The sequence below is a fragment of the Etheostoma cragini genome, chromosome 20 (genome assembly GCF_013103735.1).
Source record: "Etheostoma cragini isolate CJK2018 chromosome 20, CSU_Ecrag_1.0, whole genome shotgun sequence".
In the NCBI taxonomy this organism is placed as follows: Eukaryota; Metazoa; Chordata; class Actinopteri; order Perciformes; family Percidae; genus Etheostoma; species Etheostoma cragini.
The window spans coordinates 362,985-375,113 of record NC_048426.1 but is presented as its reverse complement, the minus strand read 5'-3'; the positions used below and the strand labels follow the sequence as shown (position 1 = coordinate 375,113).

The window sequence follows — 12,129 nt, the reverse complement described above, 5'->3', positions numbered from 1 at the left end:
TGATATTTTTAAGTTTATTCCAACAAGGTTTTGAGGGTGTTTTATTCACCCAAAAAGTAAAGAAACTATAAAATATGCACAAAAAATGTTCTAGGCCCATAAAATAGGTCAGCTACACGGGACTAAACTCAGGCTATGATAACTTAACAAAAACAGAAGGATGTGAACACAAATCTTCTTTGAGGTGTTGCTGCAGTTGACAAAATGTTGCATTACTGCCTCCTTCTGGGTATAATCCTATTCAATCTCTTTAAAAAAAAAAAGTGTGATTAATTCAGTAGAAGAAGAAACTTTTTGGATGAAAGGTGAAACGTCTTCATGAATTTCTAGTAAGTCAAGTTGTCTTTGCTTATCACAGAGAAATGGCCTGGAGGACGGAGAACCTCCACACATCTAACACAATCAATCCAGCAGCTCTCATAATTACAGATATACATTTTCTACCATTTCTCCACACTCTAATATACTGTTTACACTGACCTCTGCTTGCTATTTTTTCTGTAATTGATGGATCATAACTAGTCTTTGGTGTATATTATCTGCATGTTACTAGAATCTGCTCCATGGTCTCTTCATGACACTGATCACAATGATCTGTTAGTTTTTTTCCCTTTATGAACGTGTACTGTTAACATTTCTATGTCTAATTTTCAATCTCCTTAAGTTTTTTTCTCTTACTTCCCTTGTTCATCTAGCCATACCCAGGCTACTTTATTTTGGATTGAGTGTGGAAGTCTTCCTTTAGTCCTTTTGCCATTTCTTTTCCTCCACAACATCCTTCTCCCCTCTGAATGTGAAGGTTTGACTTTCAACATTGTTTTGATCACTTCTTTTGCCAATTTGTATGTTTTTCATTTCCAGGGATACTTGAGCATGCAGGGAACCACATGTTTGGGATATTTATCTCTCAACCAACTATTTCTGAACTGGTGACCAAGAGTTTAAAAAGCAGATCCTGATGATTGAACTACTGGTTTTACCCTTCTTAATGCATGTCAGCAAGTGAGCATTTAGGTTGATCTACCCTCTCAGCTGATTCGACATCTGCACTGCCAACAGTTTACAAGCCTGTACAATAAATGAAACTCCCATTTCTATCCAAATTGCAGTGCAACTTTAATAATCCCTTCAGGCTACAGTTGACATGTACACCTGATATTCAACATACCATGAAATCATAAAAAGTAATTCCAGGGGAAATGTAACCCCATCATCAGCTCTGTCACCTTGTACATGTGTGTGTGTGTGTGTGTGTGTGTGTGTGTGTGTGTGTGTGTGTGTGTGTGTATCCTAGTCTCCAAGGGTTGAAGCTCCTCCTGAGCCTCTCAGCGCACATCTGAATTCAAACGAAAGTTGACATGCCAGGACAACAGAATCCCAGCTGCTACTAAGTATTTGCACAAAAAGCATGCTGCCTAGAGGGCACTTTTACATGAATGTGAGAGAAAATTACATATAGTGTGACTGTTGATATTCCCATGCCTCATCACTGTGCCCTGTGTGTGTGTGTGTGTGTGTGTGTGTGTGTGTGTGTGTGTGTGTGTGTGTGTGTGTGTGTTTGACCTGGATTGAGCAGGTGACGAGACGCGGAGGGCAATTGAGGCAGCAGGGACTGGCTGTTGCGACGCATGGCCATTTACATACTTTTGCGCACGCGTAACACATGCATTCACGTGCACGCGCAGTGGGCACTTTTACACTCCGGCGCACTCATAAAGGAGAGCAAACAGTGGAACCCTTTCGAGAGCGTGCGGCAAATATGACAAGTGTGCGGGATGCTGCGCCTCATCCAAGAGGAGGCCGCTGCGCGGTTTTACGCACGGTGGCACGTCCGAGCACATCCAAAAAGACGCCGAGCCTTCCTGAGTTTATCCTGCTCATGTCAGCGATGTTGCTCGTGCCGGTCCAGCCAGCATCAGCTCATCCCCAGTGCCTGGACTTTGAGCCACCTTTCAAACCTTCATGGCACCTGGAATTCTGCACTCAGTACGAGCAGTTTGGCTGCTGCGATCAGAGAACGGACAACGCGATCGCGGAGAGATACTGGGACATCATTGACCAGCTGGAAGCGGCGGGCCATGAGCTCTGTGCAGACATGTTAAAGGAAATCATGTGCCAGGTAAATACATTTTCTTCTTTAAAGGTTCGGCTGTGGGCTTAAGAGGTTGCTCCTGTCACGCATGGGTGTAAGTTACTCAGAGTAAATAGTTTACAACTCTCTATCAACTTTTGAATTAGTTTCATTTTTATCCAATTAAAGCCATCATTAAAGTTATACAACAAAAGTCCTGGCTTCAAAGGTGAATTCTGGTCAATTTCAACAAGTAGCTCTGTTTTTTTGTTTTTAATGTGGAGTGCTGTCAGTAGAGAGATAAACTAAACCAATCGGTGCTGTCTACACCGAGTTATCCTCCTGCTAGAGTAAGCACCCAACAGGCTCAAACAGGGCAAGTTTTAAACATGTCATAGCCTCTAAACATGTTCAGAATGTCATCACAGTGCCTAGCCATGTGTAGTGAATCCTTCTGAGTGAACACAGTGAATCTGACTGCAGTAGATGTGACAGAAAGACATAAACGTGGTGTTAATTCAGCCAGTGCACAGATCTCTGTGTGTTTCCTGTTTTCCGGTGAAGTCCACACTAACAACTTTTATGTCTTTCTGTCACATCTACTGCAGTCAAATTCGCTGTGTTCCTTTAGAAGGAATCACTGCGCATGGGTAGGCACTGGTAATGACACTTTGAACACGTTAAGAGGCTAAAAACACATTTAAAACTTGCCCTGTTTGAGCCTGTTGGGTGCTAACTCTAGCAGGAGGATAACTCGGTGTAGACTGCACCGATGGTTTTCATTTCTCTCTAAATGTCTCGCTAAAAAAGAACTACATGTTGAAATCGACCGTAATTCTCCTTTCATTTTTATTTCATTTTCTACATTGTCTTTGATATACAGTAGCCTACTTCTGTTAATCCAACTTTTAATGAATATTTCAGAACTCCAGAGAAGGTGATATTTTGACAGCTATGAATTTAAAGACCTATGAAATGAACATTTTACAAAGCATTGTACTTTAATGAAAGGCTTCAATTCCCATTTCCCATCACTTCTAGTGTGGAAGGTCTGAGCATCAACTCCACATTAGATCACTATAGCAGTGGCGTGCTCAGGGGAGTGGGACGGGGGTGGAGCGGAGTCCTGAAACGCCCTTTGATGACCAGAATGTCTTTGTCACTTTAAAGCTTCAGCTCTGATCTAATGGCAGACTTGGGATGGTAACCTCCCTGTAGTCAGAAAAATTGTCCCTTTAATTTTTACCTCCGGCCCTACCAGGGCCCTGAAATACCTCTGTGATGATCAGTACTCTGTAGTGTCTCATGTTCGCCCCATCCAGGAGTGCTCTCCGTATGCCGCCCACCTCTATGATGCTGAGGACCCGTACACACCCGTCAGAGAGCTACCTGGCCTTTGCTTCGGCTACTGCTCCGAGTTTCACGGCAAATGTCGCCATGTGGTGAAATATTTAACTGGGAACCAGCAGCTGTGGGACACCTCTGGGCGTGATGTGTCCACATTCTGCAGCATGGTCGACTTGTCCGACCAGGACTACTGTTACCCCAACGTTTTAAAGAGCCCTGACCTGAACAGCAACCTGGGGCAGGTGGCGGAGGACCCCCGAGGGTGTCTCCAGGTGTGCCTCACAGAGGTGGCCAACAACCTCAGGAACCCCGTGTTGATGCTTCACAGCGGCGATGGCACGCATCGCATGTTCGTCGCCGAGCAGGTGGGCTTTGTGTGGGTTTACCTGCGCGACGGCAGCCGGCTGGAGCAGCCCTTCCTGGACATGAGCGGGGAGGTGATGACCACGCCCTGGCTGGGGGATGAGAGGGGCTTCCTGGGCATGGCCTTCCACCCCAAGTACCGGAACAATGGACGCTTCTTCATCTACTACTCCATCCAGGTCAACAGTGAGCTGGAGAAAGTGAGAGTCAGTGAGATGAAGGTGTCTGCCCACGATATGAACGTGGCGGATCTTCACTCAGAGAGGTACCGGAGGAAACGTTTCCATTTTGCTCTTTTTATTGCACCAAAGTATGGCTTATGATGTAAAGTTCTGCACCTACTGCAACCACCCTCTCTTTTGAACAGACATATAGGACTATACCGTCATACAACCCACTGAGCTAAAACCTTTTCTTTTTCTTAGTTTATTACACTCAACTTTACAATGTGCAACACTTAAAAGAAAGCCTATAAAAAGTACAGAAAAATGTGCTATAATGCCTGAACATTTATTTCTCCTAATCTTAAAGTTTGCTATTGTGGCCAGAAATTGGGAGTTTATTATAATCCCCAAAATACCCATATTCAAAATAGGGTACAATACTTGTACTATGTCATTTGGTATAATCTATACTCTAAGTCATAGTGTCCCCCAAATCCCATATTGGTACCAAAGAGAGTATATTTAAAAAATAATTAAATCACAACAAAACCATTCTTCTTTAATAGAGGAGCATAAATAGAATTATTATTTTTGGTTTGTTTAGGCTGAGGGGCCCCTGGGTGAATAAGGGGCGTTCAGCGGATACTTCTTCATATTTTGAGTATATAAACTTATTTGCTAAGTATCATTCGTCTGTGCGGCAAACATGAAGCTACTGCCAGTGGTGGGTTAGCTTAGCTTAGCATAAAGGCTAAAAACAGGGGGAAACGGTTAGCCTGGCTCTCCTCAAAAGTGACTGAATTTGCTGGTCAGCACCCCTAAAGCTCACTAATGAACATGTTACATCACCTTTGTTTAATCCATAGAAACATGGAAGAAATGGCTAGTTGTAGTCGTACTGAGACTATGTGCCAGGCCAAGGAAAAGCCTCTAAAACCCAAACTTGTCATTTCTACCGGTAATAAAATAGACAATAAGTATGGGATTTGTGATGAGTCCAATAGAGGTAAAGCCCGGATGAATCATGACCTAATGGCATACTCAAAAATCATGTCAACTATATATTTATCTCTGAACAGCCCCTTTAGTTTGCATTCTCTTTACATTCAGGGTTATTCTAGAGATCGATGAGCCAGCCGCGAACCACAATGGAGGCCAGCTGCTGTTTGGTCTCGACGGATATCTGTACATCTTCACTGGAGATGGAGGAAAAGCTGGAGATCCATTTGGGAAATATGGCAACGCACAAAACAAGTAAGGTGCATCAGGTTTCTTTACGTGGGAGGAGAGTCTGTGAACTGTTGCTAAACCCTACTTTTTCCTACCCAGGAGTGCTCTGTTGGGAAAAGTTCTCCGCATTGATGTAGATGTAAGTGGCTCCAGAGGGAAGCAGTACAGGATCCCCTCTGATAACCCATTCCTCCACGAACAAGACGCCCGGCCAGAGGTGTATGCATATGGGGTCAGAAACATGTGGCGATGCTCGGTGGACCGCGGGGACCCGGTCAGCCGATACGGCAGGGGCAGGATATTCTGTGGAGACGTGGGCCAAAACCGCTATGAGGAGATTGACATTATTGTGAAAGGAGGAAACTACGGATGGAGAGCCAAAGAGGGCTTTGAGTGCTATGATGTGAAAATGTGCCACAACTCCACCTTGAGTGAGTTTTTTTTTCTGTTTATGTGAAACTAAAAATCAAGAGCTATTTTGATACCCCCACCACCTGTTATTTCCACCATAGCGCGCCGCTTTCCATCTAACTTGGATGCTTCAGATTTGAGTTAACTCAGTGATCTTTGTCTGCCACGACAGATGACATCCTCCCTGTATTTGCATACAGCCATCATGTTGGGAAGTCTGTGACAGGGGGATATGTGTACAGAGGATGTGAATCACCCAATCTGAACGGCCTGTACATATTTGGAGACTTTATGAGTGGGTAAGGTTTTGTTGATCTCAGCCAAATAGTTTACTCCAACTGCTGTGGGGAAAAAAAGAGTGAAGGAGCATCATGTATTCTTAGCTCTAGTGCATTTGGGAATGCATTCAAGTCACATCACCTGAGTCGCCAGGCTCAAAGTTCTGTTTTATTTACTATTTGAATTGGGTTCTAGCATCTGTAATGACCCCCTGATATTTAACCACATTATAAAGCATTTGATTTCACAAATAATCAGGATCATCCCCAGGTATCAGGCCAACTCTGATGGCTAGATTTAATTTAAAGGTACAATTCAAGTTTTTAGTGAAATGGTCATATTTGCTTTTGTGCTGAGGGTAAACAAAGAAGATGGATACCATTTCAATTGTGCGCTAAATAGGAAGTAGGAGCCGGTGCTTTGCTTAGCACAAAGCCTGGAAACCATGGGAAAAGGCTAGCCTGCTTCTATTCAGTAAAAGAAAATGGCTAAAGCCAAGGCTTGTAATTTACACACTGTGTCTTCAACATGAAATCCTAATGGTTTTATAGGGGGTTACAGTGTGTGCTGGACTGCTTCCTACCGATTCCAGTCTGTGGTTGGCTGGCTGTAGCTTCATGTTTGGAATAAATCAATCCTCATTTCTTATTGGCTACATTAGCATTAATACATAACCTGGACTATGGTCATAACATTTACATCTTACAACTTATTCCCTGTTGCATAATGTTCTTAATCTTATTCAGTAAGTGGCATCAAGCTTCTCATCTAAAACTCAGCAAGAAGGGGAAAAGTTCAAATTATAGGCCTATTAAACTTTATGCCTTTAATATTTGAAGTGAAGGAGTTTCCTCTTTCCTATCCTAGAGTAGATGTGTTTTTAGTTTGGTTGTTGTGGCGATTTTGGTTCCCCATAATGGTCTACAGTCTTTTTCAGTGGCTTTATCTGAAGGAGAATCCAATTCAGAGACGACCTGTTAATTCCTGTCTTAAAATGTGACAAACCCACGCTGGTCTAGGTCACACCAATGCAAGTGAATCCTGTTCATCTTGCAGGCGAATCATGGCGTTAGAGGAAGATAAGACCACAGAGAGCTGGAGGGAGAGGAGTGTGTGCATGGGTGAAACCAAGACGTGCTCCTTTCCTGGACTCATCAACCACCACCACAAGTTCATCATCTCGTTTGCTGAAGATGAAGCAGGTAACACTCATCCTCACCGCGTTTAGGTATGCAACCATTTCACAGTACTCATGCGCTGTTTTCTGTGTTTTACTTTTGATTTTTTAGGGGAACTCTATTTTTTAGCCACTGCGTACCCCAGTACCATGTCTCCTTTTGGAACGGTTTTCAAATTCATGGACCCCTCCAGGTGTAGTATCAGACACAGCTTACAGTAAACCATCATGTGCTCTTGATCACTAATTACGTGTTATTAGATTTACAATGTCTGACGATTTGTGCATCTAATTAAAGGCTTTTCCAGGTTGTCTTTCAAATTAAAGGCTTCTCTTTGGTGAAGTCCAAGATCCCAAATTTGCCTGAATTAGTCACATAAATGCCATGATTTCATTTAAGTCATTTAATCTGTATAACATCAGTCATTTGTAAGTTTTGGTTAGGTGTAATGATTCATTTGGTGCTAGATTTTACTGTTAACAAATCCATACTTTTATACTATTATACTAAATGCATTTCAAGTTTTTCGTATTCTCACAATGACAAATTCAAGGTATGTGAAAAACCTCTCATGGACATTCTGTAGTGACAACAGTAACGTTTGCCTTTCTTCTTTTTAAAATCTGCTAAATTGTCTTATGTGTTTGGTGCTAAAACGAACATAGAGCCATTTCTTAACCCAACATTACCCATTTAACGTCTGCAGGAGAGCTCCTCCAGGGAAATGTAAGCAGAAGCCGCTGTCTGTCAAAGTGAGGGGGAAAAAGATTCCTTTTGTGCCCAGGGAACGTAAGTCACTTCAGGTTACCGTTGGCATTTCCATGGTGTGTTCACACCAGAGAGGCCTTTTCACATAAAAACTATAAGTGAAGCCTCTGAAATTATACCATGACGTGAAATGCATCCATGTTTTCTTTTTTTTTAAGAGTAGGAAATAGTTTTGGTATACTATAATTAAGGTGCACTCAATGCAAACAACACAAGCAGCATATGATCAAGTGATTTAAATTGATGTTAGAGGTTAGAAGACTTGTTCTGGCAAGCCAAACATTTGCCTACATTCACTGTTTACTAGTGTTGTCCTCAGCAGAACTGGTTTTTTCTCCCCATTTTATGTCTGTATGTTGCCAAATTGTATAAATACATTGAGGTCATATATAAAACTAGAAAACGCAGTCTCCCATTTTACATCAAACAGACTTAAAATAGAAAGAGACAAAAGCATTTCAAACATTCAAGTCTGTTTTTGGAACCAAATATTGAATCCAAGCTTGTAAAATGCAGCATATGTGGAGTTGTGTAAAACTTTGCAAATGGATACTTCCTGACATCTGGGCTGTTTCAGGGAGCGTGCTGGACACCAATGAAAAACCTACGAGACCTCCACCAAGAAAATTCAAACTCACCACCAAACCAACGACGACGAGGAGCCGTCTCAAACCCACGCCGACCACGCCGACCACGCCGACCACGGCGACCACGGCGACCAGCGCTGCCGTGAAGCCCAACTGGAGATCACTTGATAAGAAGGCAAAGAAGACAAATAAGTTGCAACCATGGAAGAAAAAGAAAATGCTGAACAAGCAGCCAACTAATGCACAGACAAAGAAGAACACTTTGAGACAGAAATCTAAGGCCCAATCAAAAAAGACCACTGAAGTAAAGACCAATCACACATCCACAGCTGATTTCCAAGGTAACGCTCTAAAGAAGCCCGACAGCCTGAAAGACAACGCAGTCCACACAAGGAAGAGCTCCCCAAGGAAAGCTGCGCAGACGCCCATCGGACACAAGAAAAACAGCATAAAGATGAAAGGATCTGCAAAGCAATATCACGCCTTCATGAACATAACTCAGACACACGTGAATGTGAAGAGGAACAGAACAATGCAAAACTGATTTCAGGTAAAAAGAAAGCAGGTCAAAAATGCCAAAGTATTATGTATGTTTTTTGCCCGAGTCATTATTTTGTATGTTTATGTTTTCCATACAGTGTTACCAGTTAACTTTCAGTGTTAACTGTCATGTTTTAAAGGAATAGTTAGACATTTTTGGAAAGGTGCTTATTGGCTTTCTTCTCATGAGTTAGATTAGAGCAGGGCTCTTCAACGGGGGTCCTCAGTACGGGGTCCTCAGAGTCAATGAATGGGTGGCCTCCCAATCATTGTTCATTTTAGAAAGATTTTTCCAAAATTTGTAAGAAGGTCATAACATGAATCCAACATATTATTAGCAAATATTATTCCCCTCTGATGAGAGGCTTACTGGCCATCCACACATAGTTAATTAATGAATCCACGGACCCACATGCATCTTTTAACATTAAAACATGATTTTTAAAATCATGCCAACAATTATTATTTTAATAGCTTAGTATTCTATACAAAAAGGCTATAACTGAAAGTTTTAGGCCGCCCTGCATGTTATTGTAGGCCCAGTTTAAGACGCAACTTCATTGTAGACAGTATGTGTAGTAGGGGGTCCCTGCTCCGTTTCTCTTTGAGTGAAGGGGCCCTTGGCTTAAAAACCGTTCAAGGCCCCCGGATAAGATGACTGATTTCCCTCTCCTTGAGGACATTTGTATCAATCTTCTCATTTGACTTTCAGCAAGATCGTGAATCCACGTGTTTCCTAAAATATTGCAGTATTCCTTTAAAGTACAAAGCACAACTGTTGCATACAATTATGCAAGTAACGACACAGTTTCCCTTTTATTTTTGACTGCTGTAAAATCAGCGTCTGTATGTAAACCACATCAAATTAGTTAGAAGTGGGGAAAAAAGCAGAAAACTGAAAATAAAACAACCAACTTTGAACTATACCATAGCCCGGTGTTGTTAAAATGCTCTAATTTTACTACCCATAAAAAAATAAACATAAGAATGTGTCTGTGTATGTGTGTGTGTGTGTGTGTGTCTCTGTAATTAACCTCCCCACCGCTGATCATAGCTGAAACCACTGAGAGCGTGGCGAGGCTCACATAATGACTCCTGGACATGGAAAGATACCCTGATTGCAACGTGCAGTCATGCACGCTGGAGTCCCACAAGGTTTCTCTGTGGCCAATCTTTTTTCCCCCAAAGTTCTGCCACTCAATTATCATTTTCCTTCAGTTCTACATCGGGGTTAGCGGTGTATTCTTGGGTCTTGTCCGGTCAAATCTTAACCGGTCCAATCAGCATTCTAAGATCAGACCTTTAGGGGGGCTCAGACACTACTACCACTATGATGGAACTAAACCTGACACTTTATAAGTCCCAGTAATAATAACACAATGTTCTAACATTCAGCAATTTTTGTTGCTTACATTTCAATTTGGCTTCATATCTGCACCATGGAACTTCTTCTCTGGGGACTACCAACGTCAAACTGCACTCCTGTTGCCACAGTGGAAACATAGAATGTATAGATTATTGACATGCTTTAATTTAAGCGAAAAGTCAAATATCTCTGACAGTATTATTGTATGTCTTTTAAATAGAAGAGTTTATTTGTCATTGCTTTACAGACAACAATAAAATAGTGATGTTGCCTGAAAAGCAATGACAAATAAATATCAATAAAAAAATCTATTTAACCCTCATGTTGTCCTCATGTTGTCCTATATCAATGTTCTTTTTAATTCCCCAAAATAACATGATTGATTCCACACAACACTCTTTGCCAAGTACAAATCTCTACTTTCATTCATTTTGGGGCGTATTATTCAATTTTATAGCATTGTAAAACAAATTGAAGTGTTTTTGAAATAGTATTGAGTATAAGTTGACATATTCCAGTCTGTGATTATCCTCAACATCCATTCCTTTAATTTTAGTTTAAATAATTTGTAATTTTCTAACTCAAACATTAGATATCATTTCCTATTAAGGATTTTTATTGACCATAAATTAACTGACAAACACTAACAAAAAGTGTTGAATAAAAAGGGACAAAAACGTAAGAAAAAGTTAAAAACATTGATAAAAAGCATTCTTAATTTTGGCGGGAATTCTACACAAGGGTTAAAAGTCATACAATAATTAAAAGGCTTCTTGCTTACAGTTTTGTCGATATAAAGTCCTGGGTTCAAATTTATTGTGAACCTAAATTGATATGCGGCCTGGATCAAAATTCTAGAGATTTTTGCCGTGATGGCGCCGCGGGCCTTGAGCTGACACGTGGTGTACTGTATTTAGTTCTTTAAACCCAGGACCCTGCAAACTACAGCCCTACATAACTCCGAACCTGTGTGAAAACATCACCAATTCAATAAGACACCTGGACCTTTGTGTTCATGTTTAACAAATTCGCTGACCAAAACAGCGTTTTTCCTCTGAAGTTAGAGATCCAACGCTCCTAGTAGCGGTTTGTCATTACCTGTGGCTGTTGAGCTGGAGGGGCCGACACTTTCACCCTTGTATGGTCTTCACTTTCGGGACCCTCTCGTATCCCTTGGGTCAAAGTGACCCAGGACTTGTTTGGAGTTTTAAAAACAATTCTGAAATAAAATTTGACTCCACCATTATTAACAAATATTGTGTTACAGTGCACGAGAAAGGAGGACCCAAAAGCAGAGTAGGAGCAGGCAGGAAGGAGTTTAAAAGGCTTTATTTATTTATTTAAAAACTCAGGATCCAACAAAAGGTCCCAAAATCCAAGAGTCCCAGGGAGAAAAAAGGAAAGGCAAAAAACGTAGAAAGGGGAAAACAACACGAAGAACACTCACAGGGAAGATCGGTAACATCAACCGGAAGACGCAGACTGGACCAAAGGATCTGACCAGAGACAAGGGAAGCACGGACATTAAATACACTCTAGGTAACGAGGTAACGGGAGGTGGAAAACATCAGGTAATCACAAGAGAGGGAACTAAAGACAGGACGAGACAAAAACCAGACTTCAAAATAAAACAGGAAACAGGACATACAGACACTCAGGGGAACACGAGACAACACCAGGCCGGGGAGAACCCAAGACAGACCGACGAAACCAAAATGGGAAAAAAAACAAAGGAAAACCCCAAACCAAGACTTCAGATACAGTATTAGGGGACCACTAAGGTCTATATAAAAGAGACTTCAGATACAGTATTAGGGACCACTAA

The 12,129-nt window shown here is 41.6% G+C and overlaps 1 protein-coding gene across 1 annotated transcript; it reads left to right on the top strand.

Moving 5' to 3' along the window:
* The first annotated feature begins 1,582 nt into the window (after nt 1–1,582).
* Nucleotides 1,583–9,315, top strand: hhipl2 (HHIP-like 2). The gene is made up of 9 exons (XM_034859172.1): nt 1,583–2,119; nt 3,394–4,046; nt 5,056–5,199; nt 5,275–5,606; nt 5,759–5,885; nt 6,922–7,067; nt 7,155–7,236; nt 7,750–7,832; nt 8,389–9,315. Exons 1-9 carry the CDS (start codon nt 1,664–1,666, stop codon nt 8,940–8,942), a joined length of 2,577 nt encoding a protein of 858 aa, XP_034715063.1. The 5' UTR covers nt 1,583–1,663; the 3' UTR covers nt 8,943–9,315.
* The last annotated feature ends 2,814 nt before the right edge of the window (nt 9,316–12,129 follow it).